Source organism: Mesoplodon bidens, assembly GCF_964165515.1.
Source record: "Mesoplodon bidens genome assembly, chromosome: 1".
Taxonomy (NCBI): Eukaryota; Metazoa; Chordata; class Mammalia; order Artiodactyla; family Ziphiidae; genus Mesoplodon; species Mesoplodon bidens.
Window position 1 is genome coordinate 59,175,542 of NC_138176.1, and position 26,023 is coordinate 59,201,564.

Sequence of the window (26,023 nt, forward strand, 5' to 3'; positions counted from 1 at the left end):
CTTAGAATATTTGTCTTTATATCTCTGTAGAGTATGGTATGGTGACATACTAAAATAATAGTTACTGAAAGAAAAATTTATGCTTTTTAAGGCAAGAACTCCAACTTATTGACCTATATTCAACTTGTTTCATTTTCGCCTCCTGAAATGATAAAGTGTGTGATGTGACAGGATGGACGGAAAGTTGGAAATGTTCTTTATTCTATTACACATAGTGCTGTACTCTATTAACTTATAAGCAGGTATTTATATTTTTCATATGGCATCAGGAAAGGTAAGTCAGCCCATTGGAGTGGTTAAGGGCAATGTGGTTGAACACAGGTTAAATTTCAGCGCCCATGAACCCCTCAAGAGATGGGAGTCTAGACAAACATTGGCTTCATAATTTGGCTCCAACCCACTCCACAAAATTCCAGAAAATCCTATTCATTTGCTTTCACCCTGGACCCTTAAAAGTCCCCAATGATAAAGCAATGGCTTGGAACACAATGTTTGCCTGGCATTTGAGATTTCACTTTTGATCAGATGAGCAAATTAATTTTCCTTGTGCTTCTAGTTTTCAGCTATTTTGTTGATGAGAAGTTAAAGGCGTGTGTGTGTGTGTGTGTGTGTGTGTGTGTGTGTGTGTGTGTTGGTTGGTTGGTTGGTTGTGTTTTGGAGAAGAATTAGAGGGGTCAGCCAGGGAGCATACTGTTACCTCTTTAGGATAACAAGTTATTGAATTATCGGCTACAACTTGTGAAGAAAAAACACATGTCCTAAACAGAGGCATCTTTTTTTTTTTTTTTTTTGGTAAGGAAGTGATGTTTAGTTTTCAGATCACCTCTTCCTGATTGTGTCTGTCAGGTACGTATGGCAGAGAGTGGGATGGAAATGGACAAGTTCTACAGTTACTCTAGTACGAGCTGTGAGAGAGTAAGGCAGGAGTGATGCTCTCTTCCGTAAAAGGGCATGATTCCTCGGAGTCCAGAAGATGTAATTCATTGCTTACTGAACATCTGTAAATGTGGTCTTTCTGAAGAATCTGATGTAGTGGTAATATGACCATACACCCTGGCTTGCTCAGGTTTATACTTGCCATCCCAGGGTAATTTTCAGTAGTGTCCCCACACACTCACACAGATGCCCTGATGTGGATGACAGATGCTACGGTCACCTTGTGGGTGGGGCAGTAAAAGCTGGATCAACAGAGTTAATGCTCTCCTTGGAGTGAAGAGTGAACCAGCATAAAGAAATCCTAGGGAGAAACTACTCTTAATTGGGTGAAATGACATTTGGGTTGCTGAGTTATTTCGTGGGATGGCCTTCCGCAACTTATTCAATATAAAACAGTGGACTGGTTGCAGAAAAATGAACTATTTTATTGTTCTGGTCCCCAATTCTTCATGAGTAAAATGAGGTTCTGGAATTGAAGTTGTGCAAGGTCAACTGTGGCTATAAAAAACTTTTTTTTTTTTACAGACAAAATGCTTCTGAAGAGATGAATAATGCAGATAAGCAAGTTAGTAGAGAGAGCATTATGCTTTAACTGAACAGAACATCATTATTGTATTCAGTGGTAAAAACAGTGTCAGCATGTGCCCCAACCCCACTGAGGTACCAATACTGTGAATATTATTGTAATGAGGCAGAAATCTCGGTGCACTTGATGGTTCTTATGGGAAACAGTACCTGGAGTTGGCCTTGCTTCCTGCTTCATTTTAGATCCGTGTGCCTAACTTTAATGTTCTTTCCTTACTATACACAAGGGGTCCTTCCGTAATCTTCATTTGTACTTCTGGTATCTAAAATTATCCTTTTGTTTGCATTCCTTATTACTGCACTTACTGAAATTGTTTTAGAACTATTCCACAAGCTTCTTCCCTGATACCTATGGCGAGATCTGCCTATGGATGTTTTCAAATAATTCTGGTAGCAAACCACCAGACTTTTAACATTGCCATATATTTTGAGTGCAAACTGTGTAAAAGGACTTACGTTAACGCTAGGATTATAATGGTGAATAACAAAAAAAGATATCCCTGTTCTCATGGAGCTTATACATGAGGGGAGGAGGAGAAAGATATTGATCCATTAATTCCAAAAATAACTGTAAAATTGCCTGAGTGATGAATGCTAAAAAATGTCTTGATGCTCTAGAAAGGGGACTAATGGTGAGGGAATTTTTTCTGAAGAAGTAGGACTTGGATTGCAGGTGAAGGGGGTCGATAAAGAGCATTGGCAGTGGCTCTGTGCAGGAGGTGACATGGCAAATATGAGCTCTGAGAGACTGGGAGTGAGCCCTGGAGAGCGTGGTGACACAGAAGGCCACAGAGGTTGGCAGGGGCCACATGGCAGAATGTCTTTATTTAATGAGCAGTGGGTGCCATTGAAGGGTTTTAGGATAGAGGATGGCCAGATGACATGCACACTTTGAAAAGATCATTTGGGCTCTAGAGGAGGATGGATAGCACCGAGACAAATACAAATGGATGTGAGTCACGACTTAGCTTGTACTCAGGTGGTGGTAGAGGAGACATGGATGGCCTGGATGTTTAGAAGCAAAATAAATGGGAATTTGTCATGGATTGGGTTAGGGTAGGGGAGAGAGGAAGCTGTCTGGGACTTTTAGGTTTCTGGTATGAATATTTGGAAGTACCTTTCAGTGACATAGAGAACCCTAAAAAGACCAGGTTTTCTGGGGCAAAAATCAAGAGTTTGAAAAATAAGGATGTGGTGTCATGGGTTGAACTGTGTCTCCCACGCACCCCGCCCCCCTCAAAAAATATGTTGTAGTCCTCCAGTACCTCAGAATGTGACCTTATTTGGAGATAGGGTTTCTATAGAAGTAATCAAGTTAAAATGAGGTCCTTAGGGTGGGCCCTAATCTGGTATGGCTAATGTTCTCACAGGACGAGGAAATCTGGCATAGAGGGCAGCCCACATGAAGAGACAGAGAGGGAAGATGACCATCAACAGGCCAACTAGAGAAGTCTGCAACAGGTCCTTCTCTCACAGCCCTCAAAAGGAGCTGACACCTTGATTTTGGACTTCTAACCTCCAGAACTGTGAGACGATAAATTTCTGTTATTTAAGCCACTCTGTTTCTGGTACTGTGGTATAATAACACTAGTGAACCCATACAGGTGGTAAATTCTAAATTATTGGAGGTTTATAGTGGGGAATAAATCTTTCAAATTATGCTACTATTTCTTTTCTTCTCTTTTTTCTCTCTCTTTTTCTCCTTCCTTCTTTCCCTCCCTCCTTCCCTCTCTTCCTTCGGTCTCTTTCCTTTCTTACTTCATTCCATGTGGCTGTCTGCATCCATGCCTGAAATTTTCTTTAAGCTTCTCCAACAGAATCTTTAATAAGTGATGCACGAGGAGAGGAAGTGGCCCCTAACCATGACCTTTGCACTTCAAAAGAGTCAAGGTTTGAACAGAGCAAATCAGCATAGTTTAGCCTTACATTTGCTGCCAGGGCTGGATGCCTCTCTGCAAAGCACTGTGAGTCTTGGTTGACTTGGACCAATCAGCTCTTGGCCCTCTCTCCAAGAGGCATTGGTGTTAACAGGTAAGGTTTGCAGGACAGGCTACCCAAACAGTAATGAAGATCCTCCTCCTCTTATGGCATTGAAGGTGACAAAAGCAAGAGAATCACAAACTACTGTGTCTTGTAGAGGGGGAGAAAAGTGAGTCCCATGTCTGTTTCATCTGCTTTACAATAAATCTGGAGACTGACTTGAACTGTGAATGATAGCTGCAAGTAAAAATAACTACCAACATCTCTATTATCACTAATTATAAAGTAATAATCTTGAAAGTGATTAATTTAAATTATGTCAAAGACACTAAAGCTCATGGTAAGTGGATGACACCTGAGTTGAGTCTTGTCACTAAAAATGATTTACATTTTCTACACAGACGCTCAAATTTTTTAAACATGCTTTTCCTTAAAATATACTGGTTTAACTTATGGCATTGTTGAAAATTCTTAGCTATAGTGATTCTTTGACAAGTAAATGAATAATGAAGACATTATATAGTCCACGAGCTAATATTAAATGTTTCCTGAAACTAATAAGAATAGTGTAAGAGGAAATTAACCACATATAGTAGGATTAATTTACATGTACTCTGGAGTGAGACTTTTTAATTTGACCAAAATTCAAACCTGCTTTAGTTTAATAATTTTCATAAAAAAATGTTGGGGGGAAAATATTTTGAGCTAGACCCAGCAAATGATAAAATGATGTTCATGACAAAATCCTTACTCTGGAGAAGTTAAAATGTGGAAAAATTAGAGACATAAGGTAGATGCTTAATTTTCCAGTATCCCTTAAGTTTCATTTAGTGACTGGAATATGGACAGCATCATGGCCTACAAACTGGCTGAATGATATTTATTGTTATTTTATTTATTATTGAAAACTAGACTACACAGATGCAAAGTTCATTATTACCCTTAAAGAGACTTCTTCTCTTGGCAAGGTAAACTGTGCTATTTAGAGAGAAGACATTTTTGAAGAGTTATTGGCTGGACAGCTAGTTGTTTTCTATCTACCAAGAAATTTGGGCAACAGCATGTCTTGCTGAGGCTTATTCAGTTCTCAAAGCCTGCCTAGCAGAGAAAAGGTTGGTCATCTAGTCCCTAGATCAGGATTTCAGGAATTTTCCAACTCAAACTACTCTGTTTAAAATATTCACTTTTTTCACTAATAGAGCAATAAGAAAGGGTGGGTTTGAATTAATAAGTATCTCATCTATACTTTTCCCAAAGTTAGCCCTGTAAATTCAGGTTGGCCATATTTACAAACACAAACAATTTTAGATATAGGTTCATGGCATTGTTGGAACACTTAACTCTCACTAGATTTTGCTAATGTAACCAGATTAGTTTCTTTTTTCTCTGAAACAGAAATAATCTCAGAGTCCATTCTGGGGACCACGGATGTAAGAAGGGGGTGGGGAGGATTCCAGGGCTGACACTGCAGCCTGTTCTTGTTCCTATTCATAAACTCTATCAAACTAGTTTCTCTTTTAATATGAAAGGATCATTACTATTGATAATAATGGAAAGGGAACTCATGACAGCAATCTGAATAACTGAACCAGCATTCTAGTGTTATATTTAATCTGTTATGACATTTTCAAATATACTTATAACAGGGGAGGAAGTCTGGTTGAATTCCTGACAGCACCCCCAGGACACAGAGTTTTGGAGGGTCAAATGCATCATTCTTCAAATATTTGCATTTTGAGCTCTTGCTTCGCTCAAGAAAAACCTGGAAAAATGGTACTAATTTTACTCTATTTGAATTGGCACAGAGAGGGAAGGTATCAAAAAAAAGCAACCTATTGGAAATAAATTGAGATTTAATTTCTTAAAAGTACACTACTTGGGCTTCCCTGGTGGCGCAGTGGTTGACGGTCCGCCTGCCGATGCAGGGGACGCTGGTTCGTGCCCCGGTCCGGGAAGATCCCACATGCCGTGGAGCGGCTGGGCCCATGAGTCATGGCTGCTGAGCCAGCGCATCCGGAGCCTGTGCTCCACAGCGGGAGAGGCCACAACAGTGAGAGGCCCAAGTACAGCAAAAAAAAAAAAAAAAAAAAAAAAGTACACTACTTGAGGGCAAGGGATAGATACCTTTATTTATAGTTTTGTATCTCTTAATTGCCCTTGCATTTGCTAGCAAATTATCTGGCACAAATTAGATACTTGATGGCTGTTGAAAAATGTGAAAACACTTATTTGATTGCTTTTCAAAGGAAAATACTTTATAAATTGTTAATGAAGGAGACCCAGATGGCATAAGGGGTAATTTAAGGAAGAAGAGAGAATAAGGAATACTGGTAGCAGATTTGTGTTTTAGGTTCCCACCCTCACGTATGGCCTTGTAGGCTGAACTTGAGGGGTAGCCTATTGACTCAGATATCTTGACAATCTTGTCTGCCAAATGATGACTATCCCAATCAGAAACAGATAGGATGAACTCGGGAATCAAGAGGAAGTGTGAGTGTAAATGGCATGTCTGAGAAAGATTAAGATAAATGGACCTGAATGTTTCTCATTACATAATTTGAAAAACTCCATACAATTCCTAAAAAAAATTGTACATTTCCCATTTGTTCTTTATTCATGTAAAGAATAGCATTCTCTCTCCTCTCACAGACCTTGCAATGTAGCAGGGAGATGGATGAACTGTATTAGAGGGTGGACACAGCTGATGGGATTATGGGAGTCATTCCAGAACAGGTTAACTGAATTGGACCTGAAGGAAAAATATTTCTGTTTTCTCCTCTTTTGCTGAACCAGGCTAGTGCTATTTGTTGCCTACTCTGCTCAACATTATAATCCCAGACACCAGAGCACATCAATGTGAGCAGATGCCCAGTCTCCAATCTGAATATTTAGTAACCTTATCAGTAGTGATAGTAATAATTGACTTTATTTCATCAGTAAGTAAAGGATTACTTATGAACAGTGTGTTTCTGCTTATTTTTATAAAAGAGCTAACTCTTCCTAAAGGTTCCTTTTCATAATAATCTGATGCTTTCTTATTTGTGTTTATTATCCTGAAACTTGTTCTATCAATTAGCAATAGTTAATTGTTTCATAATATGATCAATACACTATCTCAATAATACCCACTTCTCTAAGCTTAATTAAATCCAATTGTTAGTAGAGAAATATAGGGACTTGATCTTGAGGAGCCATTAATTTTTGAAGATATATTAGCCACTGATAAATGTCCTCTTGGTGCAAAGGGTGTGCAAAATGGGACACAAGCATAAGCGGACAAAGCCAAAGTATAACCTCATGAGATAAAGTTTATCATAATTCAAAACAGGAAGACTCAAGGAAACATGCTCTAAATGTGGATATTGATGTTTCAGAAAAGAAAATCATTTTATATTCTCACTTTTGTTCTAAATGACGTGAAATGGGTTGCTCCATGACGCTTGCTTGCCTGAAAGTTTTATTAGTCTTTATGTTCAGAAACAATTCTTTCTCTTTATTTAAAAACTAGTCAAGTAGCTATACTTTGCTGTTAACTTTCTTGGAATATGAGAAGTGATGGCTTTGTACTGCTGAAATAACTGACCTAATCTGAACTTGCAATGAAGAACCAAACCAAAGAGTCTGCCTGGTAGACAAGGGTAATGTTTTATGTATTTTCATATCACTTTCAATTCTGAGCACAGTATTCTGAATAAGGTATTTTCTCAATAAATATCTTTTGAATTTTTAAAATGGAAAAACTTACCTCTCCAAATAAATAAACAAAAAAGGAAGTGTTTTTCAGTACTTCCTCATTGGAACATTATGGCTAAATAATGTAGCCAATTCCAACAGCTACTGAAACTACAAAAATATTTAACTTCATTTCAAAATAAATAAATCCAAATTAGATTGAATAAGCCTTGGTTAAGCTAAATGGTTGTTCTGAACTCAATGGGCCCCTGCCTATTAACTAAAGAGCAAATAGGATCTTTAAAATGTTTTCTGAGATTCAAATGCATTTAAGAAGGCTTTGAAAGGTTGGAACATGAGTGCAAACCACAAAATATAATTAGGCTGCCAAAGTCCTCTCTCTAGTTAAAAAAGACTGCAAGTATGAGTGCAGCTATATTGACTTTGACAAAAAAGACCTTACACAGCTTGAGGCACAATTAATGAGAGAAGGTGTCACTGTTATTAAGAGATCATGACAATCCAAAAATATACAAAAAACCTAAAAAAAACAGCCAAATTCAAGAGTTCTTCAGTATTCCCTTACACTTCAATGTAGAATAAGAGGGTAAAGAGAACCAAAGACTTATTCTCGAATAAAGCCTTTCTATTGGAAGTGAGCATGGCAAATAAAATGACAAAATAATAATTTTTAAAAAGACAGTAAAACTGTCTTTTTACTGAAAAAAGACTGAAGACCATGGTGGGGAGGAAGTTCCTTCACACATATAACTTACTTTAGGTAGAATTTTCTTTATCAAAATTCCGTAAGAATTCTTCCATCATTAGGAATGACATCAAACCATCTACACCATGTCACTGTAGTGAAGATGGTTGGAACTAAATGATCCAAAACTTAAATTTGTCCTCTCTGGCAGCCCTTGATACTTCTGGAGTATAGACATCTAACATTTTCAAGTGTTTTCTTATACATTCTTCCATGTTATTCTCAAACATCTAAATGAGGTGGGACAGATGTCATTAGACTGTGACAGGCCCCACAGTTGATAAATTTTAGTGCCAAGATGAGAAATTTTAGCTTTTCCCATTAACTTCATAAATTCATCAGTATCCCACCTGCCCTATGTGATGGAATGTAGCCTAGTCATCAGGGGAATTAATTAATTAATTGTACAGACACTGATTAGGCACTTTCTTTTTTTCATGTGTAGATAAAGTAGATTGCCTGTCTGCACCTGAATTTTGTTTTCTTTTCAAATACACCTAAGGGTCAATTACTTATAGCCAGCTGAAGAGACAGCAGAAGAAAAGCTTATTTGGCACAAAGGATTAGTCAGAGCCACTGTGGATGTGAAAACATGCCAAGTCTGGAAGATGGCAGCAAATAAGAAGAGACTGGTTCCAGGGGAAGTCCTCCAAATTACAGTGCAGGCCTTGGGGCCAGTTAGACACTGGTTTGCATCTAGACCCCTATTTACAAGGTATATATCCTTGGGTAAGTACTTTGTCACTGTTTTATACAAGGTATTGCTCAAGTCCTTATTGCTCATATCTACAGAGTTCTTTTTAAATTAACAATATGTCAGCTAATAACAGAGTTTCTTTTTATTTAAGAAAATTACGCTGGGTGCTGTAAAGAAGTTGAAATTTCATTTCTAGTTATGTTTTGGATTCAAATAATAGAAAATGGTTTGACTGCTTTTTAAAGCAAATTCAGTCAGCAGCAGATTATTGAAAATAAGAGACATCTTTTATAAAGATAAGCATGAGATTTAGTCAACACATGAAAACATGTGGTGATGTAAAACAATATCATACTGCCAAGCTTGCTCCCGAGAGTATATATAACTATTTAAGGACACTTTCCTGTGACAGAATAATTGCTATTGTGTTTTCTGAGATAGACTCGGACCTTAGACATCTCTGCCCCAGACCACCAATTGTTTTAGTACTTGTAAAAAAGAAAAGATGACATTTTACCAAGGATGGTATTGGATGCATTAATCCACAGAGAATGTACAGGCTATAGTTTTTACATTCCCAAATAGGAAACAAATTTTTTTCATGTTTTTTTAACTTAACTCTGCACATAGTAAGTGACTAAACACAATAAATCATCTGAACAATGCAACAGAAAAAAAAATGAAGTCCTTAGCAAGAGGAGACAGAGCTGCTATACAATATAGTCCATGTTAGCCCTATAATCATACTGCTAATGCCTTACATACAACTGGAACTGTCAAGACAAGCACACTTTTAGGATGCTGTGCCTGTACTTGGCACTTAAAGACTCTTGGTAAGCTGAGTGAAAATACAATGTTATTAGGTATAATTCTGAATCTTTGAGATAAAAATTTAACAAAGATTTCATGATGATTCCCCAGACATGCTGATCACCTTGAGCACTACAGGACTTCCTTTCCTGGGCTTTGATGTATTTGGAAAGCCATGCAGACCATAAAGTGTCAATGATTAGATATAGCTCTTTTTATGCTTTAAATACACTGCCTAGTACTCATGACATTCTATGAGTTTGACAATGTCATTTTATAAATCAACCTCTTGGGCTTTGAAATTTTATTTTATAAAATGTTTTAATAAATGTATATATCTTTTAATATTTTTCATGTTTCAAATGACTAAAGATATTAATTTAAAATTATGGGAAAATTCTCACTATTTTAAATTTTTTCTAGCTACAGCCTATGTACTGTATTAAATGACTTATGTTTTTCATGATAAAAATAATACATGTTTGGGATATCTTTAAAAAAGGAAAAGCATACAGACAAGTAGAAACTAGAAAGCATTTGTCTTTATTTTTAGCCACTTCTTCTGCCCACTCAGAGAATTTCTTTCACAGTCTTCCAGAAATTGGTAAAGTGCATTTCAGATACCCTCTTTATACTATTTGGCATAGCTATCTACATATCAAGGATCTGAATGACTGATTTGACATATTGATCTCAGATTTCATTTTTGTCAACATTCCTTTTACCATGTCCACACCATGAAATCTATGTAGCTCTGAAAGAAAGAGGGAAACTAAAATAAAATAATAGACTTAAAAGGCAACTAACCTTTTTCCACCTCATTCAGATTAGCAGCTGGCAGCACAAAGACAGAAGAGACAAAAGACGTTTTACATTGCAGTACACAGCGGAGCACAGGAAGCCAAAGCACAGCATTAACAACAGAGAAGCCCAGGGTGAGAGAGCAAACTGAAGCAAGGCTTAGATTTCTTACCTACAGCCGGGCCAAACGCACAAACAAGGAGAAAATGAGGTAAAAGGCAGACGCCATCACAGGCAGCAAGAGATCTGTGGCTAAACCGGTGATTTAACAACAGGCGACTTTACTTTGTAAGATGTGTACATAATGGTTTGTGTGTGGGCATTGGAGATTTGGAAAACAAAGAGATAATGGTACAAAATGGAAAAATTAAAATGTTCTGAATTTTTTTCCGCAAAATACATTCTAAGCCTTTACACACCCAACTTGTATGGAAACTTTCATTTACTGAATGTATGCCATCCCATTAAGCAATACCCCATGGTTAAAATGTGATCAATTTTGTATCATCTTTGTATGTGGTCCTGTGAGAAGAGGGTTAATTAAGAAACATAGTCTTGACACAGCAGATACAGGGTTCTGGCTCTTAGGAAACATTCAAAACCACATTTTTCAGTGCAATACCTGAATTCATACCAGAGCTTAAGAAAAGGTGTCAAGTTTTTCAACATCGCAGGGGTGCCATACTTACAATGTTCACTTTTATAAGTTTTGGGCTAGTGCAATTTGAGGAATTTTTTAAAACTTTACTTTCAAGAAATGCCTTATTTTTAAAAAGGATATAATATTGATTTTAAAAGAATGACCAGCCATCACCAAAAACACAATCTCTCAAGCTACTATTAAAACCCTGGAGTGAATTTTTAAATTATTTGTTTAGCAATTTCAGTGTCTTATTAATCCTTAGTGTAGTGATTTTAATTTAGAATCATAGTGAATTAAACTTCTCAAAAATTAATCTTGTCTGAAGAATACTAGCAATCAACAGTCATATGTTATACATAGGACAGATGATGGATTGAATTAGGTAGAAAATAACAGTTTGGATGCTTTCGGTGGGGAGGGGATAGTAATGGTTACATAACAGAAAAACAATACTAACCCTTAAAATTTATGTTGTCAATCCCTGCAGCAGGAAAGGACAGAATTTTGTCCTATAATAAATCAATAACTATTTACTGTGAAGTTCTGGTTACATGGGCTTAAATAAATTTAATAAATTTCCCAACAGTGGTTCATTTTATTTTGAACACATGTAGCCATGTTTTACAGCCTGCCCGTCATATCATGACCTCTCTGTCAGATTGCTTTCAGATCTTTGAATTTTCTCTGTTAACATATCATATCCATTCTGATTCTTAACATGGGTGCCAAATGTAAAAACTTTCACCATAGTAATTTACACGTTTTTCCTATGAAGTCTTATTTGTTCCTACTAAAGAATTCATTTTCTCACTGAATGCCTCAGAGATAGAGTAAAAAAAAAAATCTCCAAACAGAAAAGCAACTTGTAACTTGAATGATTTTTAAGCAATGACAACATTATTATATTCCCTGAGCACAGTAGGGGTTCTGTTCCAAGATCTCATGCTCATTAATCAGATTCTAAACTTAAATCAAAAACAATACAGCCATGATATAAGAAAATGCCTCCCTAACTGCAGACTTGGATGAAGCAGGATATAAAGCTCTGGAGTACAATTTATACCTTCCTATAATTAAAGGCCATTTATGTGCCACTGATTTCAAAATCTGCAGATGGTTGTTTGATATTTTGTAAATGAGCTCATTTCACATATGGACAAAAATGCTACAGCTAATAGATGATTTACAAATATGTCTGATTTAGGTATCTGCTCTAATGCCAATTTGCAAAACTCTTCACTTCCCACAAAACCCAACCCAAAGTTATAGTGATAGTATCTTCATGTTTTGTATGCTATGAACTTTCTATAGAGTGCAATGTTTATCCTTAGCCCGAATTAAGGCAAACTGATACCTGCAATAGATATGACTGAAAAAACCAGAAGAGTCTCAGTTCTTGTTGAGCACCAAACGGTTCTTGACAAATAGTCATGGCAGGTTCCCACATGATAGCTTTTATAGATGTCTCAATTTGGCTCTAAAGTGGTTGTGCTAATAAGCTTTGGAGTTTTTTGGATGTGTTTCAAAGAAAGAGATCTGACACAGGGAAATGAAGCTTCATAATACTTTTCAGAGGAAGTTGCACTAAACTGAATCACTTTAGGATGCAGAAAACATGTGTTTAAGAAGATCAGGTGTAGGAAGGGAGCTTGGAAAACAAAGGGAGAGAAGGTAAAACAAAGACTCAAAGAAATGGATAAGGAATAAAGTAGAGCAAATCTAAAGCCAAAGGCGGACCCAACCAAACCAACTCAGAAGAGACTGCCACTTTATATAAATTATCATGGAAAAGGTATTAAGAATCTGAATACAGCAGTGCCGTCAGGTCTAGGTTTTCATTGGTAAGGGGATATAGAAAAATTCCTGGTTTCTGTGCTCAGGAACACATTGGCTAACCAAACTGTGCTGGAAATACTCGGATCCAATTTGTCCTGGTCAGAGTAGGTTAGTTTAAAGAGGTCTCTGACATTAAGTGAATTAAGTTCTTCCTATAATGATCAGAACAATTACAGGATAGAGAACTATCTCTAAGAAGGTACTAGCTACAGATTTTGTTGCAAGCATTGGGCTGCTTGTGTAAGTCTAAATTAGCCCATCCAGAAAAACTCAGATTCTCGGGGTAGCTCCAAGGGCTCAAGAATCTGTGCACTCAGGCTAATGGCATGTATCTGAGGTGTGACACAAGTAAAACTCATGTGAATGTCAAAGCTACGTGACACCTAAACTCTTCCTAGCTATGTTAGAATGGGTGCATATTAGACATACTTGTTATCCTTAATTAATGCAAAATAACAAAGAATTCAAATTCTGGCCACTAAGGAGTCCAAGTGCTATATATATATAATAGAGTAACTGTTGATACATGTTAAAATTTCTACTGTAAACTTAGTATATTACTTCATATGGCATCAGGCACTGCACTGGTGTGAATAAAAAGATCATACCATAGAAAAGGCAGCTGCAGAATCTCTCAAACAGACCCAGGATATCAAAATAAAAACTCATTATTCTATTTAGCATCTTCCCATCAAGAAAGTACCTCTTAAAATGCAAAGTTTGAGTATTCCATAAAAGCTTAAATTTCAGTGCTTTTCTAACAAATCCCTGGGAAAATTAATCATACAGATGTGCTTCCATTTTTCATATCTAGAGATGTTAACCTCAGTCATCCAAGTAGCTATTTTACCCTCTGATATTTTTAACTATGTATATGGAAATAAATACAGTTAATGAAAAATACTCAGCCAAATGAAAATGGTAACTTTGAATAGAGTGACAGAATCTACTTCTCCATTTTTTCTTACAAATAAAATATGGAACATTCTCCTTTTCTCTACCAATTTTAAAACTAAATGGTTTATTAAGAATGAAACTATGAGGTTTCTTATTCATAGCCACAAAAATCGATCAAAATAGATATTCTGACATAATAGGTTTTAAACTTGATGTTGACTTTATAGCAAATTGGTTTATCCAGGGCAGAAGTTTAGCAGTTTGGATAGTCTCATGAGAGTTACCACCTGTATTCCTGACATTTTGTATCAAGATAGAAAAAAAAAGGTGGGGTGGGGGGAGAATGGTCTGATAAGATTATCCAAAGTGATCAATATCTTCCTAATGCGATCTATTTTGAAGGACATGAGTTGCTACATGCAAACACTCACTGATGAATAAACAAGTATGGACACAAAGAATCTCAAATGCTTGGTTATTTTTTGCCTATGTAAAGAAATGCTCCCTTTTCACATATGTTTCGGTGGGTTGGTCTGCATAGGAAAAGTGCTTTGCATGAAAATGTCATTCAGTTGTGGGACTAAAAGCTTCAGTATGATAACTTCCTTTGTGCTGGAAAGTATTACTTTATGATGGATGCTTATGTTCTAACTGAGCTAAAGTCCTGAGTCCCCAGGACTTTTATTTGGTTGGCTGAAACCATCTTTAACTCCGTCTATTATTACATTACACCTAATTTCCAAAACACCTATCAGTTATTGAATAATACAATGGTCTACTAAACACATGCAGCATAGTGCCAGTGGGGCTTTCAAACAGATACACAGATTGATGGAATAGCATTTCCTAGTCTTCCTACCTGTGTACTCAGATGGGCAAAGGCACGTGTAGTTATTAATTCCATCAACGCATGTAGAGTTATTTTCACAGTCATTATCTTCACAGTCATCAACATTGATTTCACAATTTTCTCCTTCAAACCCATCAGCACAAATACACCTGAACACCAGGGGAAGAAAAGACAAAAGACACCTTCCTATATTTCCAAACCATATGGTCTAAATATTGAAAAAAACTAAATACACTCATCAATTACAGAGCTTTTAACAACAAGAAATTGATTTTTAAAATGCTTTTAAATGACACGTTGTAAGCATCAATTTAAGGTAATATCCCCCAAATCAGAAACAATTTGAGAAAGAAAATTTATGCTGGCTGCAAGATGGCAAATGGCCCCATGGTCCTATAAGTCAATAAATCCAATACATTTGCCGGTCTAAAACATGAGAAAAGTTTACTCTACAGCCCTAGATATCTTAATCTCTAGCTGTGTTCTAATAAAATAATTCATGCTTCTTTGCTCATAAATGAGGAGGAATGATTCTGATTTTTTAAAAATTACACTTACTAACCTATGTGTAATGTTCTTGATGTCTCAAAGCAAAAAAGAAATCTGAAAATAAAACTTTATCTTCCTTGCAATTATAAAATATGAATATTCTCTTTAACTCTCAACAAATACAATTTTTCACTGGCATAATACATTGTACCTTTCATCTTGCTATGCATCAGAATAATCTTTCAGTAAAGGCTTGATGAAAAAGAGACAACTTCATAACAGAATGCAGAAATGAAGCATATGTATTATAAAAAGTGGTATTTCTAACAAGCTTTAGTAGTAGATTAGCATTCTTATGCAAAGTTATTAGTTTTCATTATAAGAACCCTGTTTCATGATTCATGAAGTAGATCTGAAGTAACTGTACTGTATGATTAAATAATTCCCAATTAAAAATGTTCACAGCATGTTTGTCTACACATATTGTGGCTTGGAAGTGAGTCATTACTTTTCTGTTTCAGTGGGACCTACATCTTATCATTACACACAGTCTGTTAAAGCAACACGCAAAACAACAGATGGATATATGCGTTGCAGTAGGGGACTATTTGACTATTAATTAGCTTAACAGAGCCACTAATTTGTCTTGACCTAATCTGACTTAATTAGTTCCAATGTACGTATGAGAGTGTTTTTAAATTGCTTGGCTTTGTAGCATCCTGAGCTGAGAACACTGTAATGTCTCAATTTGTTTTTATATTGAAATATCTCTGCAAAGGACTAATACATATTTTCCTTATGAACAGAATTTCTGGTATTCTTTTTAAAATAAAGCCCTTGGATTTAAAAAGGAAATTGCATCTTTACTTCCTTATGAACAGAATTTCTGGTATTCTTTTTAAAATAAAGCCCTTGGATTTAAAAAGGAAAAATGAATCTTTGCTTATTCTTGCTCCAATACGTCAGACACAGAAGATCACAGACCAATGACCTACCAGAAGCCATCTTTTTCTCCTTCTTTTAAGTGGCAAGTTCCTCCATGTTTACATGGGTTACTGATGCATGCATGAATTGGAACATCACAGTCCTGCCCCTGGACAAGGAATGGTCAAGTTGAGTGTAAATAAAGTAGTCCTCAGCACATAGAGAAAGCACAACAGAATAATAAAGACCCACCAAGGAAAGCTATGTTTTCAGATCTTGGTTCCCACGACAGCTTCTACTTACCTTGAAACCATATGGACAGGTGCAGCGATAAAAGTCAACTGGATCATTGTTACAGGTGCCATCATTTTTACATGGATTTGATAAGCAGGGATTACATTTAGCTAGAATATTGACATCTACAGGACCTAAAAATTGATTGAAAAATATAAGAAGTGGATGCTTTCTGTTTTCAGTTCACTTAAAATTACTTCAATACCTTAATGTAACAGTAAATTTTGTATAAAATTATTATTGGTCACATATCTATATGTGTTTCTCTTCCATGACAAAACCAGAAATCAGCATCATCATAATTATCTTTAAGAATGCAACAGGATGCCGTCTCATTGGGAGTTAATAGTGAAACTCTCTGATGTCACAGTAGGGCTCTGAGCTGTGAGCTTAGGTAGTTAAGATCTGACAGTAGTGATGCCAGCATCAAAGGGTCAGTCCCCTCATTAGCTGACTAGCTTATGTGGATGCTTTCCATGGCCAGTGTCTGCAACTTAACTCGGGCGGCTGGTATGGAAAGCCATGGATCCCAAAGAGGACTGTGGGTGTGTGCACTGGGGGATGGGTGGGCAAGGTTTTGAATAAGTACAAATTCAGGAGACCTTCAAGATGGTGGAGGAGTAAGACGTGGAGCTCACCTTCCTCCCCACAAATACATCAGAAATACATCTACATGTGGAACAACTCCTACAAAACCTACTGAACGCTGGCAGAAGACCATAGACTTCCCAAAAGATATATATATTTTCTTCCTTTTACTTTTTGTGAGTGTGTATGTGTATGCTTCTTTGTGTGATTAAGTCTGTATAGCTTTGCTTTTACCATTTGTCCTAGTGTTCTGTCTGTCCATTTTTTTTTTTAGTATAGTTTATAGAGCTTGTTACCATTGGTGGATTTGTTATTTGGTTTGGTTGCTCTCTTCTTCCTTTCTTTCTTTTATTACTTTTAATTTCTTTTATTTTTTAACAATTTCTTCATTTTTTTTATTTTAATAACTGTTTCCTTCCTTCCTTCCTTCCTTCCCTCCTTCCTTCCTTCTTCCATTCATCCATCCACCATCCATCCATCATTTTTTCTCCCTTATCTTCTGAGCCATGTGGCTGACAGGGTTTTGGTGCTCCGGGCGGGTGTCAGCCTTATGCCTCTGAGGTGGGAGAGCCAAGTTCAGGACACTGGTCCACCGGAGACCTCCTGGCTCCATGTAATATCAAATGGCAAAAGCTCTCCCAGAGATCTTCATCTCAAAGGAAAGACCCAGTTCCACTCAATGACCAGCAAGCTACAGTGCTGGACACCTCATGCCAAACAACTAGCAAGACAGGGACACAACCCCACCCATTACGAGAGGCTGCCTAAAATAATAATAAGGTCACAGACACCACAATACACACCACCGGACACAGTCCTGCCCACCAGAAAGACAAGATCCAGCCTCATCCACCAGAAAATAGGCAATAGTCCCCTCCATCAGGAAGCCTACACAACCCACTGAACCAAACTTAGCCACTGGGGGGAAGACACCAAAAACAATGGGAACTACGAATCTGCACCCTGCGAAAAGGAGACCCCAAACACAGTAAGTTAAGCAAATAAGAAGATAGAGAAACACACAGCAGATGAAAGAGCAAGGTTAAAACCCACCAGACCAAACAAATGAAGGGGAAATAGGCAGTCTACCTGAAAAAGAATTCAGAGTAATGATACTAAAGATGATCCAAAATCTTGGAAATAGAAGGAAAAAATACAAGAAACATTTAACAAGGACTGAGAAGAACGAAAGGGCAAACAAACAACACAATAAATGAAATTAAAAATTCTCTAGAAGGAATCAATGGCAGAATAACTGAGGCAGAAGAACAGAAAACTGAGCTGGAAGATAAAATAGGGGATATAACTACCACAGAGGAGAATAAAGAAAAAAGAATGAAAATAATTGAGGACAGTCTCAGAGACATCTGGGACAACATTAAAAACACCAACATTCGAATTATAGGGGTCCCAGAAGAAGAAGAGAAAAAGAAAGGGACTGAGAAAATATTTGAAGAGATTATACTTAAAAACTTCCCTAATATGGGAAAGGAAATACTCAATCAAGTTCAGGAAGAGCAGAGAGTCTTGTACAGGATAAATCCAAGGAGAAACACATGAAGACACATATTAATCAAACTAATAAAAAGTAAACACAAAGAAAAAATATTAAAAGCAGCAAGGGAAAAGCAACAAATAACATACAAGGGAATCCACATAAGGTTAACAGCTGACCTTTCAGCAGAAACTCTGCAAGCCAGAAGGGTATGGCAGGACATATTTAAAGTGATGAAGGGGAAAAACCTACAATCAAGATTACTCTATACCAGCAAGGCTCTCATTCAGATTCAATGGAGAAATTAAAACCTTTACAGATGAGCAAAAGTTAATAGAATTCAGCACCACCAAAACAGCTTTACAACAAACGCTAAAGGAACTTCTCTAGACAGGAAACAGAAGAGAAAGAAAAGACCTACAATAACAAACCCAAAACAATTAAGAAAATGGTAATAGGAACATACATATTGATAACTACCTTCAATGTAAATGGACTAAATGCTCCAACAAAAAGACATAGACTGGCTCAATGGATAAAAAAACAAGACCCATATACAGGCTGTCTACAAGACACCCACTTCAGACCTAGGGACACATACAGACTGAAAGTGAGGGGATAGAAAAAGATATTCCATGCAAATGGAAATCAAAAGAAGCTGGAGTAGCAATTCTCATATCAGACAAAATAGACTTTAAAATAAAGAGTATTACAAGAGACAAAGAAGGACACTACATAATGATAAAGGGATCAATCCAAGAAGAAGATATAACAATTGTAAATATACATGCACCCAACATAGGAACACCTCAATCCTTAAGGCAAATGCTAATAGTTATAAAACAGGAAATCTACAGTAACACAAAAATAGTGGGGGACTTTAACACCTCACTTACACCAATGCACAGATCATCCAAAATGAAAATAAATAAGGAAACACAAGCTTTAAATGACACAATAGACCAGATAAATTTAATTGATATTTATAGGACATTCCATCCAAAAACAACAGAATACACTTTCTTCTCAAGTGCTCATGGAACATTCTCCAGGATAGATCATATCTTGGGTCACAAATCAAGCCTTGGTAAATTTAAGAAAATTGAAATCGTATCAAGTATCTGTTCTGACCACAACGCTATGAGACTAGATATCAATTACAGGAAAAAAATCTGTAAAAAATACAAACACATGGAGGCTAAACAATTCACTACTAAATAACCAAGAGATCATTGAAGAAATCAAAGAGGAAATCAAAAAATACCTAGTAACAAATGACAATGAAAACACAACAACCCAAAACCTGTGGGATGCAGCAAAAGCAGTTCTACGAGGGAAGTTTATAGCAACACAATCCTACCTCAAGAAACAAGAAACATCTCAAATAAACAACCTAACCTTACCCCTAAAGCAATTAGAGAAAGAAGAACAAAAAAACCCCAGAGTTAGCAGAAGGAAAGAAATCATAAAGATCAGATCAGAAATAAATGAAAAAGAAATGAAGGAAATGATAGTAAAGATCAATAAAATTAAACACTGGTTCTTTGAGAAGATAAACAAAATTGATAAACCATTAGTCAGACTCATCAAGAAAAAAAGGGAGAAAAGCCAAATCAATAGAGTTACAAATGAAAAAGGAGAAGTAATAACTGACACTGCAGAGATACAAAGGATCATGAGAGATTACTGCAAGCAACTATATGCCAATATAATGGACAACCTGGAAGAAATGGACAAATTCTTAGAAAAACACAACCTTGTGAGACTGAACCAGGAAGAAATAGAAAATATAAACAGACCAATCACAAGCACTGAAATTGAAACTGCGATTAAAAATCATCCAACAAACAAAAGCCCGGGATCAGATGGCTTCACAGGTGAATTCTATCAAACATTTAGACAAGAGCTAACACCTACTCTTCTCAAACTCTTCCAAAATACAGCAGAGGGAGGAGCACTCCCAAACTCATTCTACAAGGCCACCATCACCTTGATACCAAAACCAGGCAAGGATGTCACAACGAAAGAAAACTACAGGCCAATATCACTGATTAACACTGATGCAAAAATCCTCAACAAAATACTAGCAAACAGAATCCAACAGCACATTAAAAGGATCATACACCATGATCAAGTGGGGTTTATCCCAGGAATGCAAGGATTCTTCAATATACGCAAATCAATCAATGTGATACACCATATTAACCAACTGAAGGAGAAAAACCATATGATCATCTCAATAGATGCAGAAAAAGCTTTTGACATATTCAACACCCATTTGTGATAAAAACCCTCCAGAAAGTAGGCATAGAGGGAACTTACCTCAACATAATAAAGGCCATATATGACAAACCCACAGCCAACATCATTCTCAATGGTGAAAAACTGAAACCATTTCCTCTAAGATCAAGAACAAGACAAGGTTGTCCACTCTCACCACTCTTATTCAACATAGTTTTGGAAGTTTTAGCCACAGCAATCAGAGAAGAAAAAGAAATAAAAGGAATCCAAATCGGAAAAGAAGAAGTAAAACTGTCACTGTTTGCAGATGCCATGATACTATACGTAGAGAATCCTAAAGATACTACCAGAAAACTACTAGAACTTATAAATGAATTTGATAAAGTAGCAGGATACAACATTAATGGACGGAAATCTCTTGCTTTCCTATACACTAATGATGAAATATCTGAAAGAGAAATTAAGGGAACACTCCCATTTACCATTGCCACGAAAAGAATAAGATACCTAGGAATAAACCTACCTAAGGAGAGAAAAGACCTGTATGCAGAAAATGATAAGACACTGATGAAAGAAGTTAAAGATAATACAAGTAGATGGAGAGATATACCATGCTCTTGGATTGGAAGAATCAACATTGTGAGAATGACTCTACTATTCAAAGCAATTTACAGATTCAGTGCAATCCTTATCAAACTAGCATTTTTCACAGAACTAGCACAAAAAATTTCACAATATGCATGGAAACACAAAGACCCAAATAGCCAAAGCAATCCTGAGAAAGAAAAATGGAGCTAGAGGAATCAGGCTCCCTGACTTCAGGGTATATTACAAAACTACAGTAATCAAGACAGTATGGTATGGACACAAAAACAGAAATGTAGATCAGTGGAACAGGATAGAAAGCCCAGAGATAAACCCACACTCCTATGGTCACCTTACCTTTGATAAAGGAGGTAAGGATATACAATGGAGAAAAGACAGCCTCTTCAGGAAGTGGTGCTGGGAAAACGGGACAGCTACATGTAAAAGAATGAAATTAGAACACTCCTAACACTACACACAAAAATAAACTCAAAATGGATGAAATACCTAAGTGTAAGGCCAGACACTATTAAATTCTTAGAGGAAAACATAGGCAGAACACTCTATGACATAAATCACAGCAAGATCCTTTTGGACCCATTTCCTAGAGAAATGGAAATAAAAACAAAAATAAGCAAATGGGACCTAATGAAACTTAAAAGCTTTTGCACAGCAAAGGAAATCATAAACAAGACAAAAAGACAACCCTCAGAATGGGAGAAAATATTTGCAAATGAAGCAACTGACAAAGGATTAATCTCCAAAATTTACAAGAAGCACATGTAGCTCAATATCAAAACAACAAACAACCCAATCCAAAAACAGGCAGAAGACCTAAATAGACATTTCTCCAAAGAAGATATACAGATTGCCAAGAAACGCATGACTGGATGCTCAACATCAGTAATCATTAGAGAAATGCAAATCAAAACTACAATGAGGTATCACCTCATACCAGTCAGAATGGCCATCATCAAAAAAATCTAGAAACAATAAATGCTGGAGAGGGTGTGGAGAAAACGGAACCCTCGTGCACTGTTGGTTGGAATGTAAATTGATACAGGCACTATGGAGAACAGTATGGAGGTTACTTAAAGAACTAAAAATAGAACTACCATATGACCCAGCAATCTCACTACTGGGCTTATACCCTGAGAAAACCATAATTCAAAAAGAGTCATGTACTACAATGTTTATTGCAGTTCTATTTACAATATCCAGGACATGGAAGCAACCTAAGTGTCCATCGATAGATGAATGGATAAAGAAGATGTGGCACATATATACAATGGAATATTACTCAGTCATAAAAAGAAATGAAATTGAGTTATTTGTAGTGAGGTGGATGGACCTAGGCTTTGTCATACAGAGTGAAGTTAAGTCAGAAAGAGAAAAACAAATACCGTATGCTAACACATATATATGGAATCTAAAAAAAAAAAAAAAAAAAAAAAGGTTCTGAAGAACCTAGGGGCAGGACCGGAATAAAGACGCAGATGTAGAGAATGGACTTGAGGACACAGGGAGGGGAAGGGGAAGCTGGGATGAAGTGAGAGTGGCATGGACATATACACACTACCAAATGTAAAAGAGATAGCTAGTGAGAAGCAGCCATATAGCATAGGGAGATCAGCTCAGTGCTTTCTGACCACCTAGAGGGGTGGGATAGGGAGGGTGGGAGGGAGGGAGATGCAAGAGGGAGGAGATATGGGGATATATGTATACATATAGCTGATTCACTTTGTTATAAAGCAGAAACTAACTCACCATTGTAAAGCAATTATACTCCAATAAAGATGTTAAAAAAATAAAGCAAATAAAAAAAAGAAAAAACAAAGAAATTTATCAGTGCAAATAAAAATGCAATAATATGCACCTGCCCTGATAATATTAGTCCAGTACTGTTATTTTTATACAGGAGATACAAAACACTGCCACTTTTATGCTTAGGACAAGAAACCAAAAATGAAATCTTCATTATATCCTCCCTCATGTCCCTTCAGTTCAGTTTGTTAGCACATTAGCACAGGCACAAGATGAGTGAGATTTCTGTGTCTTCCTTGCCGAGAGAAAAATACTGCTGAAGTGGTCTCTACTTGCAATCTCACCTTTTGGGATACACATTAAAAAAATGTCATAATCCATGAAAGGTCTAGATTAAATGCAGATTCAGTTGAAGATACATTCCTTTGGCCACACATATTTGTTCTACAAGTGTCTAAAAATGTAGATATTGTACCATCCTCAATAAAATTATGTTCCATTAAAGTTACTTTTTGCACTGTTTGTGAGAGCTCACTAGACTGCATTTTGGCAACTGTCTGATGAGTACACTCTGTCAGAGTGACACTTTTATATTTAAAATACAAATATTTTATAACATAAACATTAATTATATTTTTGCTTTCACCATCAACCTCTCTGTAGTTCTTTATCCTCACTGGAATTAGCAGTGATAATTCTAAGTGTATGTCTCACCACACATAATTTCTAGCAAGGTTATCTGAGGCAGCTGTATAGTATCTCTCCCCTGCCTCTACTCTTCTACCACTGCTCTAAGCTTCAAGGTACCTCCACCCAAAAAGCTGTATGACTTCTGCTAATATAAACTTTCTTTAATCAAATTTTTCTACAGATTAGAGACCAACAGCTTACTGTTGGTCTACTTACAGAAACGCATATATGAAAGAAAATGTGAAGTAACATGGTGGCCATTAAAACTCTTCATACCTAAATATTCCCTTACCCTAGGAAATACATATTCATATAATGGTTTTGGAGAACAATACAAAAAAGGACAGCATTCTATACTGTTCAGTTTTTCTATTAACAAAAACCCTGAAATATGTTTACATAGAGATTCCTGTTTCTTTTTCAACTATTTGGAAATAAATGACAGTTCTGGGGATCATTTTTTTTTTTTTTTTGGTACGCTGGCCTCTCACTGTTGTGGTCTCTCCCATTGCAGAGCACAGGCTCCGGACGCGCAGGCTCAGCGGCCATGGCTCACGGGCCCAGCCACTCCGCAGCATGTGGGATCTTCCCGGACCGGGGCATGAACCCATGTCCCCTGCATCAGCAGGCGGACTCTCAACCACTGCGCCACCAGGGAAGCCCTGGGTATCACTATTAATGGGAAGGGTTGGTGTTTGCTCCCAGTGACACCTCAATCACTAGGGGAGGCCTTGCCTGTATCTCCTCTGCTTTTTCTTGGTACCAGAAAAACGAATGCAGTTGTTGTAACAAATTACAGTTGGGAAATTGCTGGAATTAATACTGAAGTGAGCCATGTAGAAATTTAACTTCTCACCCTCCTCCAATGTATTTATCAAATAAATTTAGCTATTCAGTACATTGGGGAAGTAAATGCAGCAGTTAATTAGAGCAGTATGTTAAATTAATGTCATACTCCACAATAAATGGCTTTGTGTTTGCTAAAATGATCACACTTAGAATCAGCACTAGGAAAGGCAATATCTAAATGGTAATGGATTCTTGAGCTAGGCTAGAAGAAAGAAGACTCTTAGAACAAAGGCATAGGGTGAAGCAGCTAAGAATGTACGCCATCAAAACAGCACGTCAGCAAATGTAAGGACTGTAAACATTCATCTGGCTACTTCCCAAGACCTTGAGGAAAATTGTCTTTTAGTCTAATTCTGTGCTTTCAACTTCAAAAGACTGTAGTTTGAATGGAGGGGTTCAGGGTTGGCAGTTTCTAGGTTTATTCTGTGGAATATGACATTTTTTAAAAATTATATTTGATTATTTAGATGAGAAGCTCAAGATTGTTTTAGAAAAAAAACTGAGTATGTTTTGAAGAATTATTTTAATAGAGTATGCAGATAATGAAATTGCCAGGCTGAAGCATCATCTGTCCAGTTTTTAGCACAGTCGAGATTTATTGAATAAATATCCACTGAACCATATTTGATTAATAAGCACTATCTAATTTCTCCACTTTTTTTCCAGGACCAAGTTTCATTTTTAATATAGCACGTCTGCTCAACTATTTTCAGTATCTGCAGTTTCTTATGGGTATATGAAGGGAGACTGTTGCTCTCCCATACATATTCAGTTTAGCTACAAGAATCAAAATAACAAGATTTCTCATGTGCACAGGCTTATTCTGATAATTTCCTAAACCCACAAACTGTTTTGGCAGCATCAGGTTGAGGAATATATAAAATATTGAATTCTAATTTCTTCAGCTTGGTAAAGTTGACTACTATAGCTACCATTCTATTTACTTGTCCTTTTTTCAAATCCCTCTTTTAAAATCAATTTTTCAAAGATAATTTCTTATTTCTAGCACTTGAGTTTGAGTGAAAGGTAGTTCAAAAGATGTTTATGAATTATAGAAATTCCAAATAGCAGCATCCTCTGATATGTCCAAATGTCTAAAAATGGTATGATTCCTTTTCCTATTTAGATTATAATTCCACCTAACTAAATGTTCTTCTTATAATGTGATTTTTACATCCACTTGGTTTATCTAAATCCATTTATTTTTATATTCTAACCCCTTGGAACTATATCCTTTGTATCTGGTTCTCTTCTCTCATTCATCTTCCCACCCATATTTTGCTTCTCTTCTAAGTCTACCTTCTGTCTTGTCTTTGCCTTCAATTTGTGGTTCATTTTCCATCCGGGACAACTACTCTGAGACCCTTTCTTGCAAAGTTCGTATTCAAGGGTAATCACATCTTTAATGTGTTTCTATAACAAGGAGATAATATCAGAGCCAAAGGGATATGCTAAAGTCAAAATAAAATGGTAGAAAGGTTAGCATAGTTCTCTAAGAGCAAACCAACACATAGAATCTTGCAAACTTGACTGGTCCCAGATGAAAAGATGTCCAGGAACAAGAAATAGACAAGCTCTTATCATAATGCTTAGTAATCTTAGGAAGAGAATCAGAAGTCAACCAGGCCAAG

The 26,023-nt window shown here is 36.6% G+C and overlaps 1 protein-coding gene across 2 annotated transcripts in view; it reads right to left on the minus strand.

Moving 5' to 3' along the window:
* SLIT2 (slit guidance ligand 2) overlaps positions 1-26,023 on the minus strand; it is a 378,953-nt gene that overhangs the window by 29,295 nt on the left and 323,635 nt on the right. For both annotated transcript variants that reach the window (XM_081253775.1, XM_081253774.1), the window contains 3 exons: positions 16,190-16,314; positions 15,958-16,055; positions 14,483-14,622 (listed from right to left, as the gene is read on the minus strand). In XM_081253775.1, the coding sequence (XP_081109901.1) occupies positions 14,483-14,622; positions 15,958-16,055; positions 16,190-16,314 (363 nt within the window). The remainder of the gene's footprint in view (positions 1-14,482; positions 14,623-15,957; positions 16,056-16,189; positions 16,315-26,023) is intronic.